This window comes from Sander vitreus, chromosome 9, assembly GCF_031162955.1.
Source record: "Sander vitreus isolate 19-12246 chromosome 9, sanVit1, whole genome shotgun sequence".
Classification (NCBI taxonomy): Eukaryota; Metazoa; Chordata; class Actinopteri; order Perciformes; family Percidae; genus Sander; species Sander vitreus.
This window is the reverse complement of record NC_135863.1, coordinates 8,133,033-8,153,852: the sequence shown is the minus strand read 5'-3', so window position 1 is coordinate 8,153,852 and position 20,820 is coordinate 8,133,033. Positions and strand designations below refer to the sequence as shown.

The 20,820-nt window shown below is 40.4% G+C and overlaps 1 protein-coding gene across 4 annotated transcripts in view; it reads left to right on the top strand.

The window, feature by feature from the left end:
* The window catches only part of jak1 (Janus kinase 1), a 43,583-nt gene that overhangs the window by 22,201 nt on the left and 562 nt on the right, over positions 1-20,820 (top strand). For all 4 annotated transcript variants that reach the window (XM_078258535.1, XM_078258536.1, XM_078258533.1 and 1 more), the window contains 14 exons: positions 651-849; positions 6,834-6,943; positions 7,511-7,663; positions 7,796-7,883; positions 7,979-8,106; positions 8,353-8,491; positions 10,972-11,123; positions 11,319-11,469; positions 12,310-12,398; positions 12,863-13,055; positions 15,218-15,342; positions 15,631-15,803; positions 17,240-17,357; positions 17,884-17,994. In XM_078258535.1, the coding sequence (XP_078114661.1) occupies positions 651-849; positions 6,834-6,943; positions 7,511-7,663; positions 7,796-7,883; positions 7,979-8,106; positions 8,353-8,491; positions 10,972-11,123; positions 11,319-11,469; positions 12,310-12,398; positions 12,863-13,055; positions 15,218-15,342; positions 15,631-15,803; positions 17,240-17,357; positions 17,884-17,994 (1,929 nt within the window). The remainder of the gene's footprint in view (positions 1-650; positions 850-6,833; positions 6,944-7,510; positions 7,664-7,795; positions 7,884-7,978; positions 8,107-8,352; positions 8,492-10,971; positions 11,124-11,318; positions 11,470-12,309; positions 12,399-12,862; positions 13,056-15,217; positions 15,343-15,630; positions 15,804-17,239; positions 17,358-17,883; positions 17,995-20,820) is intronic.

The following is a 20,820-nucleotide window of genomic DNA, read 5'->3' as shown; positions in this document are numbered from 1 at the left end:
AAGTGACTGGAAATATCCATCACCTCTCGCGCATGGATTCTCAATGTCCCGGCTGTTGCCCGGTCTTTGAGACACAGCTGTTGTCTGTTTTTTTTTTTTTTTAATCACTACACGTGGTTCACAATACACGGTTAGTTAGCGTAGTTACACACAGTGAAATTATGTGTCCTGTTTTTATTTCACGCATACTATCTGCTGGAGTGAGTGAAGCTATGGGCTGAGCTCTGTTATCTCAGAGCTGTTTGTTTTGGAGAAGAGTTGTCAGGCAAAGTGGAAGAGTGCGTGTCACGGAGGATAATGGGAGCAATGGCAAACCTACCACCTTAACTAACAAATTTTCTGTGGGAAACCCTGCCGAAATATATAAACTTTCTTTGAAATAGAAATAGATGATAGATATAATTTCTAAAAAACAATAGCTACTCTAAGACCTCTGTTTTGTTTAATTTCTAGCTTAAATTTTTCCTTGCACACTCCCGCTCTCTCTGTTCTTTCCTGCTTGTCTTTATTTAATGTAATGTTAACTTTTCAGAATTCTTCTATCCTAATCTAACATCTTCCTCTTCACTTCTGCTGCTCATTCAATCTCCTTTAGTCTCATGTTCATGATTGTCATGTTCCAGTTAAAAACTCTCTCTTTCTGCATCCAGATTGACCAGAGGGAGTCACGTTCTGTGTGTCAGTATAAGAACTTCCAGATTGAAGTGTCCTCGGAAGGGTTCCGCCTGTACGGCACTGACACGTTTCGGACCACTCTTGTTGAGCTGCTGGAGCACCTGGAGGGTCAAAGCCTTCGCACCGACAACCTTCAGTTCCAGCTGCTGCGCTGCTGCCCTCCACAGCCCAGAGGTAGATTAAATCCTGCCACAGACATAGAAAAAAGTCACATGGTGATCCACTCATAGGCACATGCACCCAATACCCAAATAAAGAAGCACACAGTACTACAAATTCATTACGCTAGAAAAGGCTCAGCACAGACCTTCGTTCCCAAGTAAGCCATGCTTTTAAGGAACTTTAAATGATTAAATGTAAAAGGGTTGACTGTAAAATACAAATACACCAAATACTATACCAACAACATAAAAACAAAATTGTAGAATGCCCAGCTGTGTCTTAAATAATAATAACATATATTATTATAAAACTAATAGAAATCAGTATGTCAGTACAGTTAAGTAAGTGTTGACATGGATGGAGTGAAAGACCATCTGGAACCCAAGAAGAACAAGAACAAGATTCAAAAAGCTTTAATATCTAATATGTTGCCATGTTAGAACATTTTGTTTTGATTGAAGGCAGAGTGTGTGTGATGTGTCAGTGGCATGATTTTTGTATATGTATTGCATTGGGAATGAAGGATTTGTTGTATAATGACTTTTTAGACAGAGACAGTGGCTGTTTTTGTGGAATGCCTATGATCTTAACGGCTTGCCTGGCTATCCTAGCCAGCTTTCTCTTGAATTTGTTTGGTAGGAAGCTGTACCAAGATATTATGTTGAAAGCGATGACAGACTCTATCAATGACTGGTATACTCTGGATAGAATGTCCTGTCTCACTTCAAATCCTTTAAGCCTTCTGAGGAGACACATGCGCTGTTGGGCCTTTTTGTAAATTGTGTCAACATGCAGGGTGAAGGTGTGACGGTGGTCAATCAAAGTACCAAGGTACTTGAAACTTTCAACCTGTTCCACTTCTTGCCCTTCCAGTCTCAATGGTGTGGATAGTGGATGAGGAGTATCAAGCAGTCGGCCCCTATAGCAACACAGTTCCTTGGTATTGGTGATGTTAAACTCCAGTGAGCTTCTCTAAGTGGACAGGGAGTTGTCATCAGTGAGGTTGGCCACCAAGGCCATGTCATCCGCATACTTAAATAGCTTGAGTCTGTTGCTGCTGCGGATGATCTCATTTGTATAGATGGAGAATAGGACAGGTGACAACACACTGCCCTGAGGCACTCCGGTGTTTAAAATAGTGTTGGTGGACTTAAACCCATTTACCCTCACATGCTGTGGTCTGTCCTTTAAAAACTCCTTAATCCAGAGTGTCAGAGTTGGGTTAACTTGCAGCTGTGCGGAGAGTTGATGTTCACTGTATTGAATGCAGATGAGAAATCCATAAATAAGATCCTGACAAAGGAGTTGGGAGAGTGAAGGTGTCTTGTTACAGTGTCCAGAAGAGTCAGGCTAGCATCCTCTACACCTCGCTTTGATTTATAAGCAAACCATAGTGGGTCCAAGCTCTCTCCGACCATGGTGACGAGTTAATCTGCAACAACTCTCCACGCATTTGCAGAGGATGGAGGTAGGCGCCACAGGTCTGAAGTCATTCATCGCTTTGACATTGGGTCGTTTGGGAACAGGTATGATGGTAGTTTCCTTCCACGCCCTGGGTACAAAGCTGGCATCAAGGAACAGCTGGAAAAGTTGTGTCATCACACCAGCTAGCTGAGGTGCACACTCCTTTTAAGATGCGTCCCTTCAGTCCATCCGGGCCCGGAGCTTTGGTAGAATGGAGACGGGTAAAGATGGAGGCAACCCTCTTCTCCTCCACACACATGGATTCAGAGCAATGGCTCATGTTGTGTTGGATCCAACCCTCAGCAGGATATGTATTGTTGTACCTGGCATCGAAAGTATTCAGTTCCTCTGCAAAGGCAGCAGGATCTGGGCATTGGATCGTGCCAGCATTCTGAGTCCTGCCCATCATGGTGTTAAGACACCTCCAGGCATCCCTCACATCTCCCCTGGTGAACCTCTCCTCCATTTTGTTCTTATAATTAAGCTTGGCAAGCTTGATCTTATGCTTTAGATCTTTTCTGAGATTTTGGACACGTTTATTTCCTTGAATAAAAGGTAATTTCTTCAAATTTAGACAGTGTTTGAGCTCTTTTGTAATCTGAAAGAAACACTATTTATTACCAAATATCTTGACTTGTTTAGATGGAATGCCACTGTCTGCACAGAATGATATATATATATATATATATATATATATATATATATATATATATATATATATATATATATATATATATATAAGAACAGATGGACTCATTAAGTGTGTTCAAGTCCCCATTGCAGGCCTCAAAGAACATTTCCCAGTCTGTGAGCTCAAAGCATCCCCTCAGCCTTTCTACAGATTCAGTATTCCAGACTTGGATAGTTTTTGTCTGAATCTTCTGTGTTTTTAATTTCTGTCTGTATTTAGGCAGTAGTAATATATATTATGATCTGACAGACCAAGGGCAGGACAGGGCTTGGATACATATGCACCTGGAATATTTCCAAAACATAAATCCAGCGTCCTATCCAATCACGTTGCTGATGTGACATACTGCTCTAATTAGGGGAGTAAAGGGGTGACATCACAGCTGTTGAAATCCCCAAGCAGAAACATGGGCTGACCAGTTGCCCTGGAGACAGCATTGTTGTAGCATTCTGAAATGCGCTCTGATGCAAGTTCGTTGTCAGGGCCAGGTACATAAACAAGGATCACAGTTATTTGTTGGAATTCACGTGGTAGATATTGGGGACGAAACGACACCATCATAATTTCATAGTGGCGAGAGCAGTGCCTCTCACGAACGGTGTAGTTCGTTGCCCACCTGTCATTAACGGCCATGCAAAGACCGCCCCCGACTGATTTCTCTGTTCTCTCCGTGTCCCGATCATAGCGAATTAATGTGAACCCATTAAGGCTTAATACAATGTCCACAGACAACCACGTTTCAGTGAAACAAAATAATCTTGTGTTTCGATAGTCTGAATCAAGCTTAACCAGTGCGGAAAGTTCATCCATCTTATTGCGCAGGGATTGCACATTTGACAGAGTGAAAGCAGGTAATGGTAGCTTACTTCCTCATCTTCTTAACCTATTCCTAATTCCTCCTCTCGACCCCTCGTTTCCTCCGTATCCTTTTCCTCAACGGGATGTTCGGTTGTAGCTTCAGAAGGTCCGCTCTGGCATAGATGCGTCTCAGTGATTTTTCGATTGAGATGGTCCCATCAAAACTCTCATAACTTGATGCAGATTGGGTTTTAGCAGATTTGTAATTGTCCGTATCTCCTACACCCATTGCCGCTGTTGGTAGTGTTAGTAAATTATGTATAATATAGTTAAATATATTTTCTATAGCCTTCAATCACGAGTTGCTCAAACAGAGGAGCGCCCCGCTAGAGAAATGTGTGCACACGGGTGAAAAGAAAACAAAGCAGGAGGACTGAGAACCTATGATGAGTAGGGTTGGGCATCGTTTAGATTTTAACGATTCTGATTCCAATTCCGATTCTTCCTTTCTATTTCGTTTCTTATCGATTCTAATTCTTTGAGAGGTGGAGTTGAAACGGGTCACATGCCTATTTCCACAAATAAGAGGAAAGTTTTATTTTGAGTCAATGGAGGTTTGCAGTTTTACTGGGCTTTTTCAACGTAAAATAAAGCCCCACTAGAGCGCTGCTTACTGTGCTCCATGGCTGCAACACAACAAGGGCCTGGCTGCTACGGAAACCAAAACTTGCACATATTAAATTGGGAAGTGATGATCGGATATCAAACCAAATCCTCTAAACGATTCCAATAAAGAAACGATTCCGATGGAATCGTAATTTTTGAAAGGATTCCAAGTAGGAATCGGTTCTCGATGCCCAACCCTAATGATGAGAGAGATTTTAGGGTCACAGGACAGTGTGGCAACATGTTGTGCACCCTTGATTTATTATAAATGAGAAATCTGTCCATTATGATGGTTGTGAAAAGAACATAATCCTCAAAACCATTTCCCAGATTGTGGCTAAGGTTAATTGGTCCTCATTGCAAGAAGCAACAACAAATCCTTAAAAACACTTTGTTGCAGTGTTCATACTTAAATAAAAAACTTAAGTTCATACTTAACTGCAACATCACAGCTGGGTGTGGTAACACATACAATAGACCACACCTGACTGTGATGTTGGGTGGGGTCAGAAGTGCAACAGAGTTGAACCTTTCAACCCCCTGAGGTCAGTGAAGCAAAGCTTTCCCTCCATCCAAGAGTTAGAGTTAGAGAGTTAGAGAGTTAGAGAGTTAGAGAGTTAGAGAGAGAGTGAGAGAGAGAGAGAGAGAGTTAGAGAGAGAGAGAGAGAGAGAGAGAGAGAGAGAGAGAGAGAGAGATGATCAATGTGTATGTCTCTGAAATGGTGTCAGGGAGGAAGAGAGTTGTAAATGTGGGTTTCCGGAGCCAAACTAGCACCCTTTGTTTTCTTCACTCAGGGAAAGGTGGAGCAATTTATGCATGTGTGCATGGATGTGTTGAGCTGTTTATGCTTGTTGGGGTTGTGTGGTGTTGATTATTATCATAAGGCATGACTGTTTTGGGTTGGGGTTTGTAGCTGTATCTGCTTTAGATGACGATAAAAGCCTGGAGTGCTGTGTTGTTGTATCTGATAAATATTAAGGATGACTTAGACTTCTCTTTATTGATCCTTTTGGGATGACTCCCGCAAGGAAATTGGATTTCCAGCAGCAGATTTCAGCAGCTTACAAAACACTTATATAGAAAAGTAAAGAGGTATATAAAAAAATACAGTATAGAAAATAAAGTATAAGAATAACAAACTTTTAGCTAAATATAGAAAGTACACAAAAAGTATGGCATTGTGTTATTATGCAGTGAATAAATGACATTTAGCATAAATTAGCAGTTAAGAGCAGTTAGTGTCCAGGTATGTATGTGAGTAGATTATTAATTTTTAATTAATTTTACAGTGAATGAGTGGCTACCACTCCTTCCCTTCCTTCCTGTTCTTATACAACATCCTTGCTATGACAATAACACTGGTATCCTCACATCATGAGAATATGATACAAGCTTTTACTAGTGTTGTTTGAAGTCTATCTATGCATGGTTGTGAAAAGAATATAAAGTAAGTATTGCATGGCAGATGGGTGAAAGAAGGACTACATGGTTTGAATTTGGGCAGGTGTGTGCACCTGTCGCTAGATTATGGGTTTGTAACATAAGCAAGTTTAAATGAAAATGTGCTGGCTTAGTGTTAGCCTTAGAGTAAATGGTATTGGTTAGGGCTGGATTAGGCCAAGGGGTTAACAAGTGGGTACAGTGTAATACATGGGTGCATGTTGTATTTGGGTTTTGCATAAAAACCCAGATTGCATGTTACAGAACAGTGCTGTTAACACTCCTTGACAGTGAATGTTGATGCTGTTGGAGTGCAGATATGTTCTTCCCCTTTAAACCACAGTGTGCTGGTTTTTCACATTAGACACCCACAGACACACATGTAGACACGCACGCAAGCATATATAGTACGGTAACAGGCACATAGACACATTTTCACTTGATCCTCCCACAACCCGACCTGAGTAGCTGTTCAGATCATTGCCACATTGACGTAATTGTTGAGAGCTTGTTTTACCACATGTAAATACAGTTTTGCTTTCATACTAAATACCAATGCATATATGAGCATCTATACATTTGTAGCATTGTTGGGTGCTGTGACACTTGCACCCAAGTTTACCTCACTGTGAACACTTCTGCTTTTATTGTCCATTGTTGTTGTGTGAATGCACTGCAGACTTTAAAAAAAAGTCAATCTAAACTTTCGTTTTACAATAACATGACCTTGACAACAACAGAAGCAGACATGACATTCTCTCTAAGGGATTACTTAACACCAACAATTGTCTCTGCTGCTTGATTTTGACGAAAACTAATCTGAAACACTTATCATACTTTTGAAAATGGCTTTATCAAAATGGTCATACTTTGTAGTATGCACAACTTAATACAAAACCCCCGGTATGACCCTTAAAATGTGTGTATGTGTTGCAGAGATTTCTAACCTGCTGGTGGTCACTAAAGAAAGGGCACCAACACCACAGACTCCCACGCAGGAGAGTCAGCTCAGCTTCCATCGCATTCTCAAGGAGGAGATTGAACAGGTACACCTTCTCGTCTTCATGTCTGTCTTCCATGTTATGACGGTAATGCAGTAATGGATGTCTGTTGTAAAAATGTAAAACAAAAATGCAAGTCCATATAATGTATTACAGAGTTTGAAATGATTAAAGATGCTTTTTTTTTTTACAATACAGTTTAAGCTTCCAGTGTGCTGCATGTTATGTAAATAAGGGTGACAAAATATTAGAATATCAGAAACTATACAGTATGATTTTCCCCCTCACATTTTCAATAATCCACACAGTTTAATGTATGTATGTAGACCTATGCAGACATTATCTTGACTCTTGAACTTGCATATCTTATGTATATATTTAGGAATCTCCGATTTACATATCTTCCTCACAGAGCACAACGTTGAACTTATTTCTGTCTACACAAGCAGAAGTTGCTTATCCTCCAGCACACATGGAATAAACAAACTTTAACTAAGACTTCTTCTCTGGACAGAAAAATGTATCTAACAAAAGTTTTAGAAGCCCTGCTCTTGTAGTAGACATAGTTTGGATACTGGATGTAACACTTTTTATCTTCGTTGTGTTAACCAGGAGGAGCACCTTGGACGGGGAACAAGAACCAACATCTACTCAGGCACCCTGAGGGTGAAGAGTGAGGAGGATGAGGATGCAGGTTACTCATCCTTCCAGGAGGTCAAGGTGGTCCTAAAGGTGCTGGGTTCTGGACACAGGGACATCTCCCTGGTGAGACACACTCAGATCCTGTACATCCTTGTACATCCTGTTCATATGAGGACTACATCCATTCTGTAACATCTAACCATATTGAAAGCTAATACTTATTAGCAGTAACTTTTTTTGTCTTTCTGTTGACAGGCCTTCTTCGAAACAGCCAGCATGATGCGACAAGTATCCCATAAACACATAGTGCTGCTGTATGGAGTGTGTGTCCGCCACCAGGAGAGTAAGTGCATTTTAGGAACTGTGTGTACAGTGTGTACATGTGTTTGAGAGTGTGGGGCTTTTTTAACATCTTCTCTTTGTGTTTGCGTGGAACAGATATCATGGTTGAGGAGTTTGTTCAGCTAGGACCACTGGACTTGTTTATGAGGAGACAGCAGAGCCCACTTGGCACACCATGGAAGTTCCAGGTGGCCAAGCAGCTGGCCTCAGCTCTGAGCTACTTGGTGAGACAGGAAAACACACACACACACACACACACACACACACACACTGTACACACAAACTATAGAAATGTAAGTGCTGAATGCGCCCATGGCATTACCTGTACCATGTTGGATCCATTTTGTCAACATAATCTTTAAATTTGCTATCTCGCTTTTTGACTAATATATTTGTTGTATTTTGTGTGTGTGTGTGTGTGTGTGTGTGTGTGTGTGTGTGTGTGTGTGTGTGTGTGTGTGTGTGTGTAGGAGGACAAAAAGCTGGTCCATGGCTTTGTGTGTGCTAAAAACATCCTGCTGGCCAGAGATGGACGGGGCACAGATGAAGGAGGCCCCTTCATCAAACTCAGCGATCCAGGAATACCAATCACAGTACTCACCAGAGAGGGTGAGTACACACACACACACACACACACACACACACACACACACACACACACACACATGCATGGAGCCATGGACATGCAGATGCTCTCTCTCTCTCTCTCTCTCTCTCTCTCTCTCTCTCTCTCTCTCTGGTTTATTAAAAGTGAAACCTAAGTCTCTCTCTCTCCTTCTCTCTCTCCTCTCTGTTTGTCTCTCTCTCTCTCTCTCTGGGTTACTAAAAGTGAAACCTAAGTCTCTCTCTCTCCTTCTCTCTCTCCTCTCTGTTTGTCTCTCTCTCTCTCTCTCTCTGGGTTACTAAAAGTGAAACCTAAGTGGTTACAAAATAGCTGCCATGGAATATTTCACAATTACTTCCGCTTTCTTTCCCAGTCAGCTGTAAATGGCAGTGGAACCAAAACGCATAAAATGCACACACATGTAATAAAGTTAAACTAAAATAGTTTGGACAATAGATTGGTTAGATTAATTTCCGATACATTCTGAAAACTAACTAGAAAGATACACACAGTATTGTCAATCAAAACGAAAGAGAAAAATAATTTGTGTATCAGCCCCATGATTCGGATCTGCTTCTGAGTGTCATGAAATTCGGACAAGCAATCGAAAACATAACCTCCTTTTTTTATTTATAACCTCCTTGGCGAAGGTTATAAATAAAAAAAGAACATTTCCGATCAAGCACAGGTTGTCAGCAATAGGACTCACATTTGTCACATAATCAATACACATTGCATCGGGCACATTTCCCTCTCAGATCTGGGTTCAGGGAAGGTGGCACAATAATAAGGACATTTCTCAGATTGCACAGTTCCCTTCAAATGGCAGTCTCATGTTTCTTTTTGTCAATTAGAGCTAGAAGTTGTGTGATGTAACACTGTGGCTGCACAGCTAGATCTGCAAAACACTGGACAGACTGGAAATGTTTCTCTGCAAATGTCCATCACAGCACCCCCCTGGGAACGCTCCTCCCTTTCTCTTTGTTCCCAGAACTCTTTACATTTCTTCTTCTGCCTCCATCACTTTGCAGAACAATCAGTCTTGCAGTTACACATTGATGTCCTTGTATATAGATTTGATTGAAAACATAATGGGTAAAGTGCTGAGAAACCCACTGGGAGCACTCTTCCCTTTCCAGCAATCTCTGATCGCTTTACTCAAATCCTCAAATCCGTCATCGCTTTATTTATTTTTTCTCTTTTTTTTGTCCTTGCACTCAATTATCTCCTCCCCCACTCCCATTTCTGTCTCCATCTCCCCTTTTCGCTCCATTCAGCCCCACTACAGCTTCTTCCTCTCTTCACTCCTCTTCTTTTCCTCCAGTAAGTCCTTCTGTGTTGCAGTCTGAGCTGCTGTAACTCCCTAACATACACCCCTCATCTGATGTTATGGATTTGTGAAGCTAAAATGCCAACCATGGAGGTCAGCCAATCAGTTATCCTGTCTTCCAGTCAGAGTAATATATTTCAGAAAGACAAAGACATTTTTAGATTCAGTGGATGCAGTCAGTCAACATTTGCCCAGTCAGCCATTCAGATCTGCACTGCATTTTCCTGTTAGTTCCTGGTATTTGGAGCATGGTATGTATTTATTTATTTATTTATTTCAGGTTTATTTAACAGGGATAATGCACAGTAATAATATATATGAAAATGTAAAATGTGCCAGAATTAGCCAAAAGGCTATTTTACATCTGCTGTCCCTGGACAGATCGTACAATGTCACACCTAAAAAGATAAAAGGATTATAATAGTACATACAGGTTTAGCCCAATACAAGTACAATTGACTATAAATGTAAAAAGCAGCACTGACTGAAAAAGCTGTTTGACCGAATGCACTTTTCCTTCTATGTAGGCTCCGATCCATGATGTCACGCTCTAACTATTACTTTCAAATTGTGTTTTTATGTAGGAGATTTTGTCAGCATTTGGTTGAAGTGATCATATAGTTTCAATAACATACATTACTCTATGCTGAGACCAATGTGGACAAATCAGAGATAAGGAAAAACTACACACAAAAAACCCTCCAATAGGAAAAGAAAATGGAAGAAACTTCAAGAAGGCCAACGTAGTGTAGGAGGGATATCTCTCCCATGGCGGACAGACATGCAATAGATACCATGTATGAAGACAATTAACAATATTACATTGGACACAACCAAATTAGAAGAAGAAATATGAATGGTCAGCGAGTACATGTTTTCATCGCTTGTTAAAAAGGTTATTTGATTCCACACATAGTAATATCTGAGGAAACTTTGCCATTATCGCATCTTAAAGGGGCAAGGTTGGCCTTTGAGGGTATCATCACTCATCCACACATTGGTTCTGTCAAACATCATTACAATTCAGAATTCCTGTGTTCAGTATTTCACGCATCTCCAATAATCTTTTGTTTTTACAAAGACACCAGGGGACTGAAACATATATGTGCCTAATTGAGTCACTGTTGCTAAAGCTGACGTTGTTTGCCTCTGCAGAGTGTGTGGATCGTATCCCATGGATCGCTCCAGAGTGTGTGAAGAGCACGTCCTCCCTGAGTGTCGCAGCTGACAAGTGGGGCTTTGGTACGACTCTGTGGGAGATCTGCTATGATGGAGAGGTCCCCCTCAAAGACAAGAAACTCACAGAGGTAGGGGGCACACACATGAAGACATACATATCAACTAAACTTGTATTTCAAATCTGATGAAAGATACTTTCTTTTTATTCCTGTTCATTTTCATATTCCCTTTACATATTCTCTGTCCACCATCACACATCAATGATCATACTAACTCTGTTTTTTATGCACCTCCTCATTCTCCTGTGTTTTTGTGCTGAGCAGAGGGAGAGGTTTTATGAAACAGAGTGCCAACTGGCCACCCCAGACTGCAAAGAGCTTGCAGAACTGATGACCCACTGCATGAACTACGACCCCAAGAAGAGACCTTTCTTCAGGGCTATCGTCAGAGACATAGACGTGCTAGAGGAAAAGAGTATGTATCAGGGGAATGTGTGTGTTATACATTATATGTTTGGTATTTTCATATAATAGGGTGGATGGAAATATGAAGTAAAACCTTTTGTTTAAGCAGTTGTATTGCTTTTAGGTGTCTCCAAAAAGATCTGAATAGAATTGAGTGTACACTGCAGAACAGGCTATAAGCAGGTACAGGTTCCAATATTCAGGCAGGCAGTTGTCTACAGTTTGGAATATGATCCGAATGTTTTGCATGTTTTGTATCTCACCTAGCAGCAGCCCAGTAAGCAGTGCAAAGACAGAGAGAGAGAGAGTTGTTTACTCAACTCCGATGTTCGTGAGGAAGTTCACTAGGTGCATTATCACTGATCTGCCCCTCCGCTGGGCCCCATGGCAACATAATATACTCTGTTCTTCCACCTGCTGGCCAGAATTGGATGCTGCAGTCAGTCTGACTCAAGCATAGAGCGTATTACCTCATTGACCTTTATAAATTACCAAAACAGCAACAAAATTACTTAAACTAAAATATCAATCTACTATTAATTGCAGCTCAAAGCGTTTGAAAATTAGTTTAAAAACAAAGTTTTGGATAAACTATTTTATAAGTATTGATAATGTCGATACAGAATGGGTCTTGCTTGAGTAATACATTTTCCTACTAAAAGTAGCCATTTGTGTGGAAACCAGAGCATGTGAACAGTTACATAACCACACTGAATTCTGTTGAAAACTTTGACACAGTCAACCACAATAGACTTCCTATGACGCAGGCATGCTTATGTTGAAGAAAAGACTGTTTGTCGATGTTTTACCCAGCATGCTTAATGTATTTGTTTCTTTTTTTGCCTCTCAGACCCATCTATCAAACCCCAGCCTACACCAGAGGTGGACCCAACTATGTTTGAAAAGAGATTCCTGAAGAAGATCAGAGATCTGGGAGAGGTAAACTATTCCTGCTGTATTTATGCTTTTGAGTTAATCTCTGTTTAGCAGATCTTACCATTTGTAAGAATGATCAAACTGACAATTTCCAAATGCACAAACAAAACGACTTGGACATTTAGTTCACATGCATTGGTAAATATTTAGTAATACATGAGATAATAAATTATGTAGTAGTATGGTGAGTACTGTATGGGCTCTGTTTTTACAGTACACATCAGCTAACTACTATTAAAAAGTGTCACCTGGAGTATGATCATTCTTGTGATCCTTCATAATCTAAAATAAGCTGTAGGGATGTTAAAAAAAAATACAGAAGACAGTATTATCTACAGACCAAAAATAAGCAAGAACTGAAGGACTTTAGGCAATGATGAGAAACAACTGGTCCCACACAGGAAGAAGACTAGAACTCATTCTTGATCAACTGAATAATTTCAATTTCTGACATGTTCCTCATGCAGGGTCACTTTGGTAAGGTGGAGCTGTGTCGCTATGACCCTCGGGGAGATAAAACAGGTGAGCTGGTGGCAGTGAAGTCCCTAAAGCCGGAGAACCGGGTGGAGCAGAGCAACAACCTCTCAAGTGAGATCGACATCCTGAAGGCACTCTACCATGAAAACATTGTCAAGTACAAAGGCATCTGCCAAGAGGATGGTAAGATGGGAAGAGTGCATACGCAAAAATAAACACTAATCATCGTATATTCTAGGGGTGGTACGGTTCATGAAAAAACATCCGAAACCGCTCGGTTCGCATGTCTCGGTTCGGAGTGTGTGTGCGTCGCACTGTTCGTCAGTACACTGTTAATGTGCACTAACCACTTACTGCCGTAGTGCCCACTTTCGACACCTATGTTAAAACACTTACCGGAAACGACCATAGACAGTATATATAAACGACGAGGGGGATGAGCGTGACAAACGCAACACATGGCAGCTGATTGGACGAACGCGTCACGTGGCTCTTGCTGCTCCCGAATTTCAAAACAGACTCTAATGGCGTCTCGTTCTGAATACGATCTCGTATTTTACGAAAATAGTTCACCGAAAAGTGTTTCTGAAAACATTTTAAGCGAGAAATAGGCCATACAGTTGCTGAATCTGTCTTTTTTTTGATCGACAAAGGTCAGTTTAAAAGATTTTCGTCAGATTTTGAGAGGCGCCGAGCCGACCGCTCCTCAGGTGGAGTGCTGCAGGTCACGTCACCTGCAGAAATTGTAAGTGGGAGAGATAAGGAAGGCTGCCCGGAGTTGGAGGATGCGCCAGCGTCGTATATAGTCTGGTGTGTGGGAACATTTTGGATTTCATGTTACCTAATGATGACAGTGGAAATAAAACAATAGATAGAACTGCCACTGTGTGCATGTATTGTGCAACATGCATTCAATATGCTAATTTTAGCTATATATCATATACTGAAGTATATTTCTGGAGTGTTAAAGATTAAAAGAAAAAATAACAAGAACCATACAGAACCGAAAACCGTGACCCTAAAACCGTGATACAAACCGAACCGTGGATTTTGTGAACCGTACCACCCCTAGTATATTCAGTTGCAGACAAATTGAAAAATTGTGTTAGATGTGCGATGTGTTAGGTGTGTCACTCAACACAATTTAACAAACATTTTAGGCCACATTAAGATGTTTTCTACAGATGTAGTGTAATGGTAGGCTATTTATGAAATGAAGCTTTGGTGGTTCATTTTTTAAAGTGCTCATATGCTCATTTTCAGGTTCATAATTGTGTTTAGAGGTTGTACCAGGTTAGGTTTACATGGTTTAATTTTCAAAAAACACCATATATTTGTTGTACTACACATTGCTGCAGCTCCTCTTTTCACCCTGTGTGTTGAGCTCTCTGTTTTAGCGACAGAGTGAGACATCACACTTCTGTCCCATCTTTGTTGGGAGTCGCACATGCGCAGTAGCTAGGTAAGGACAACAAGCCAGTCAGAAGCAGAGTATGAGGCAGTGTGTTACAAAGTGACGCACGTTTGTCACAGAAGTAAAGGCTGGACTAGAGTAGAGCTGTTTGGAGCAGTTGGTGAACAGTGTTTTCTGTTGGAGATGCTAAGTCCCTTTGGGGTGGACTTTGGGCTTTTTCACTTTGTAAACCTATAACATGCACAAAAAGATATATAACACAATAAAGGAAAGGGGAAAAGCCAAAAAGCATAATATGAGCACTTTGAAATAAAAGCATGGTAAATAAATGTCTGAGTAAAGAATGTGGGTGCCACTAGATTCTGACACTAGTAACTCAGTTCTAATAAAACTCCTCCCATCTCATACTGTTCCCTCTTACAAACTACAAATGTTCATTCTAAAGCAGCGTCCATAAAGACGTCTGGCCTTAAAGGGCAGGTGTTACTTAATGTGTAGCTTTGTGTCCTTGAGGTAAATGCTCAGATTCCAGGCAGGCGTTTCAATGATTGGAGTGTATTTTACCATTACATCAGAGTCACAGACTTGAGCATACCATTTTCTGAAAATAATTATCTGAAGATGTCTTCCCCCTCTCTCTCCCCTTTCTAACCTAGCTGTCCTATCAAAATAAAGCCGGGAAAAGTCCCAAAAAAAATCAGAACAGCTGTAAATGTTGTTAAACTGACCTCTGGATTTTTTTTAAAGATCTGATTATTTTTTGGGAAAGCAGATGCTTAGCAATGGTGCATGACAGGTGCAAACGGGGGTTAGCATGTATACACAGACACACACAACCTCTCTATATATTTTAAAGCGCAATTTCTGCTGATGAATTTATGTCTTATGTCTTTATGCCTCTGATTGCATTCATGTGTAATTGTGGTTATAGGTGGTCAGGCCATTAAGCTGATCATGGAGTACCTTCCACTGGGCAGTTTAAAGGAGTATCTACCCAGAAACAAAAGCAAGACCAGCCTCAGCACCCTGCTCAGCTACTCTATCCAGATATGCAAGGTAACACAGTTTCTCTCCACACAGTGGTTTCCTCAGACCAGTTGGAACCATCAGGCACTTCTGTATATTGTTATAATTTAACACGTGACCACTATGTCCTTGTCTTTGATGTAAAAAAATTCATGTTGCTACAAATACTATAGAGGTAGTCCTCTCCCACCAGACTTAGCTTTACTTGTCTGCATGTTCCCGTCACTCAGTCAAAGTCACACAAAGCCATAGGCTGCATTTCAATCACTCTAAACATTTATTTATCTAAAAAATACCCTTTTCTGTGGTCTATTTAAGGGAATGGACTACCTGGGATCTCGAAATTACATCCACCGGGACCTGGCTGCCCGAAATGTGCTGGTGGAAAACGAGAGGACGGTGAAGATCGGAGATTTCGGCCTCACCAAGAGCATCAAGGACAACGAGGGATATTACACCGTCAAAGACGAAAACGAGAGCCCTGTTTTCTGGTGAGGAGACGGAAGTTAGAAAAGCTACAATATACTATTCTATGACAGTCTATGATTTTTTGACTTTTTTTTTTAATAACATCTTGTTCTATGATTTTTTTTTTTATGACATACTATACTATGACTTTTTTATGACATACTATACTATTACTTTCTATGATTTGTTTTATTACTTTTTTATGACATACTTTAACTTGTTTATGACATTGTATACTATGATTTTTTAAAGATTCTTTATGAAATACTATTCTATGGCCTTTTATGATTGTTTCACTATTATTATGACATACTATTCTATGCTTATGATTTTTAATGACGTACTATATTATAACTTTCTATGATTTTTTGGACTTTTTATGACAAATCATACTATGACTTTTTATGGTTTCTATGACTTTTTTATGACAAACTATACAAAGGTACGACTAATTTATGACATATACTATGACTATTTTTCGACATTATACAATTACTTTTTTTACGAAATACTATACCTTGACTTTTAGATTTTTTATTATTATAAAAAAATCTTTTATACAAATATACTTTCATTCATTGACGCTTTTATGACATTTGACTTTTTTTACATACTATACTTAAATGTTTTATGACTTTCTATGAAACACTAAACTATGACTTTTTATGACATGCAGGGGTTTTCAAAGTTTTGATGACTGAGTGCCAATGTATAAAAAATGTATGCAAAGGGTCTTAAAGGTATTAAATTTAACTTTCTGCATATACCCCGTTTAAGCAGAGACTTGGCTGGTTCCCTTTTGCAGATATGAATCTGTAAAGGCCATTTTATGCTTCTGCGGAGGCTCCACGCAGAGCTTTCGTAGCCTACCTAACTGGCCTGGTGTTTATACTTGTGCGCTGGTATGTGCGTCGAGCCAGCGTGTGTGTGTGTGTGGTAGAGGGAGAAGTGAGAGAGAGTGTGTGTGTGGGGGGGGGGGGCAAGAGAGGAGTGTGTGGTAGAGGGAGAAGTGAGAGCGTGACAGCGATTAGCTTCGGAGCGAGTACTGCCTGAGTGAGAGAAACAAAGTGTCTCCCCTGTGCTTTCTGACCAAGGTGAGACATCTTTAGCAGGAAAAGTTAACCCTCTCCTTGATTTCATGTTGTTTATGGAGAAGGAGAACCAACGTGTAGTTAAATTTTTCGAGAGGTGCGCGTCAGGCTACGGCGTAGGGTCCGGCGTAGACGCAGAGGGGGTACGCCGTTGATTCGACGCAGAAGCATAAAACGGCCTTAAGAGGGCTTCTGATATTTGTTGTAGTTGCCTTTTCTCTCTGAAGGTATGTAATGCTGTATACAAAGCTGTATATTTCACAAAGGGCAAAGCGTGGTCACATTAACACAAACACTTACAATGTAACTATTTGTTGAAATGAACAAGCATCCATGCTCCTACACTTTGTTTCTTTTTTTCTTCCCAGGTATGCTCCAGAGTGTCTGACTCACTGTAAGTTCTACCTTGCTTCAGACGTTTGGTCCTTTGGGGTGACGATGTACGAACTCATCACTTACTGCGACTCCTCCAAGAGCCCGATGACGGTCAGTTTGCAGTTTTCTTCAATCTCACACAGGCGTTCAAGACATACGTCTAATCCTTTTTTGTATATTTTGGATAATGATTCCACATTGAATACACATCACACATACTGTACTGGTCTGGCAGAGATAAATAAGTGAATTTATTACAGCATTATACACACACACACACAATCATTTGTATATGGCAGATGGTGTCGGTCTTTGGCCAAAGCGGCAGATGATAGACTCACACCAGGAGCTGTGTCTCTGCCAGCGCTAAGAGCTTAGTTTATCATGAGGCTCTTTCATGTACATCCAGCTTTTAACTGCCACTTATCCTGATTGACCTATCACTGTTACTGGAAGGGGTGACCTGCACGGGTCAGAGAATGTTAAAAAGAAGACAGAAGCTAAAAATAAAAAATCATAGCTATTACATCTGGACCACAAAGACTGAATGACTTTCATGTCTAAATAATAGAGCCGGTATTACACAGTGTTGTATGTTGGTTTTTTTTGTAACCCGTCCTTGTCCTCACCCACGCAGCTTTTCCACGGTATGATTGGTCGAACTCAGGGTCAGATGACTATCATCCGATTGGTGAAGGTGTTGTCAGAGGGGAAGAGGTTGCCACGTCCCGAAAGCTGCCCTGAGCATGTAAGTCCTCTCAATACCAACACAACACAATAATGACATGAACACAAGTTTTTTTGTTTTTTAGATGGGTTCTGAAGTCTTTTATTTACAAAAAACGAATGCAAAGAAAACATAAGGAAAGGGAAGCAATAGTCAAAATGTCTGGCCGTGGGTTAGGAGCAACAGAAGGGTAGCGGCTTCTTTTGTACAGTAGCTCTCGTGTTAAACATCCTGTTAGAGAAGAAACAGATCTTCTAAAAAAAAAAAAAAGATCAGAGAACCCAAATTACAAATAAAACATGTTCTCATTTATCTCTAGTAACATCTAGACATATAAATAGTTTTGGTTTAATATAATAGATTAATAAATATAAGTTTTGAGATATCCACCTCCCAATATGATGGAGGTGAACAAAAAAACTCAACAGGAACATCTCTTTCTAGAATTAGTGTCCTTGTTAATCTTCAGAGTTTAGAGTTCCCATTTGATCTTCTACTTTCTACCAAATTATTAGTCCTTCTGAAACTTGTAAAATCTGTGATGGAAGAAAACGTTTACATGAACAACCTTTTTAGTGAAGCAGGTGATGGTTGCTTTAACTGACATTTAGCTAAGTTCAGAGTCCGAAGACAATGTCTTTATAAATATTCAGCATAAATGCTGTTATACAGTGGGGCAAAAAAGTATTTAGTCAGCCACCAATTGTGCAAGTTCTCCCACTTAAAAAGATGAGAGAGGCCTGTAATTTTCATCATAGGTACACTTGAGAGAAACTATGAGAGACAAAATGAGAAAAAAAAAATCCAGAAAATCACATTGTAGGATTTTTAATGAATTTATTTGCAAATTATGGTGGAAAACAAGTATTTGGTCAATAACAAAAGTTCATCTCAATACTTTGTTATATACCCTTTGTTGGCAATGACAGAGATCAAACGTTTTCTGTAAGTCTTCACAAGGTTTTCACACATTGTTGCTGGTATTTTGGCCCATTCCTCCATGCAGATCTCCTCTAGAGCAGTGATGTTTTGGGGCTGTCGCTGGGCAACACAGACTTTCAACTCCCTCCATTCCCTTTTCTATGGGGTTGAGATCTGGAGACTGGCTAGGCCACTCCAGGACCTTGAAATGCTTCTTACGAAGCCACTCCTTCGTTGCCCGGGCGGTGTGTTTGGGATCATTGTCATGCTGAAAGACCCAGCCACGTTTCATCTTCAATGCCCTTGCTGATGGAAGGAAGTTTTCACTCAAAATCTCACGATACATGGCCCCATTCATTCTTTCCTTTACACGGATCAGTCGTCCTGGTCCCTTTGCAGAAAAACAGCCCCAAAGCATGATGTTTCCACCCCCATGCTTCATAGTAGGTATGGTGTTCTTTGGATGCAACTCAGCATTCTTTCCCCTCCAAACACGACGAGTTGAGTTTTTACCAAAAAGTTGTATTTTGGTGTCATCTGACCATATGACATTCTCCCAATCCTCTTCTGGATCATCCAAATGCTCTCTAGCAAACTCCAGACGGGCCTGGACATGTACTGGCTTAAGCAGGGGGACACGTCTGGCACTGCAGGATTTGAGTCCCTGGCGGCGTAGCGTGTTACTGATGGTAGCCTTTGTTACTTTGGTCCCAGCTCTCTGCAGGTCATTCACTAGGTTCCCCTGTGTGGTTCTGGGATATTTGCTCACCGTTCTTGTGATCATTTTGACCCCACGGGGTGAGATCTTGCGTGGAGCCCTGGATCGAGGGAGATTATTAGTAGTCTTGTATGTCTTCCATTTTCTTATAATTGCTCCCACAGTTGATTTCTTCACACCAAGCTGCTTACCTATTGCAGATTCAGTCTTCCCAGCCTGGTGCAGGTCTACAATTTTGGTTCGAGTGTCCTTTGACAGCTCTTTGGTCTTGGCCATAGTGGAGTTTGGAGTGTGACTGTTTGAGGTTGTGGACAGGTGTCTTTTATACTGATAACAAGTTCAAACAGGTGCCATTAATACAGGTAACGAGTGGAGGACAGAGGAGCCTCTTAAAGAAGAAGTTACAGGTCTGTGAGAGCCAGACATCTTGCTTGTTTGTAGGTGACCAAATACTTATTTTCCCGAGGAATTTGCAAATAAATTCATTAAAAATCCTACAATGTGATTTTCAGGATTTTTTTTTCTCATTTTGTCAAGTGTACCTATGATGAAAATTACAGGCCTCTCTCATCTTTTTAAGTGGGAGAACTTGCACAATTGGTGGCTGACTAAATACTTTTTTTGCCCTACTGTAGTTGGGTTTGCTGGATAATGATGCTCTTTAAACGGAGGGGAATCACCACTATAAGTGCTTTCTGTAGAGACATCTGAAAACACTAACAACATTATAAATCAAGGCCACAATGTCACTTTTTTGAGACCCCTGAATAACAAGAGTCACATTTAAATGTACTTGAAGGTATCTACATAAGAGTGACATGACACTGTCATGAACGTGTCATAAACATTATAAACAAGTCATAAACGTGTACGACAAAACGCTTCTTTTAGTAAGTGTCATTCGGTTTTTGTCATGACAAGTTATGGTTAGGGTTCATGTGTCATGACTGTGTCATGTGTTCATGACAGTGTCATGTCACTCTTATGTAGATACCTTCAAGTAAAGTGTTACCACATATTTTTGTTATTTACCCTGTCACATAGAGCAGCTAGATTCTTAACGTCTGTTTTTAAAATTCAGATATTTGTGAAGTGCGGACAGATTTATTATTTTTTTGCCACAATGATATGATGATGAATTAATGATATAAAAATTATCCCAGGGATCGCAGTTAGGGCACACATATTCTCAATTTACTTTAAATAGT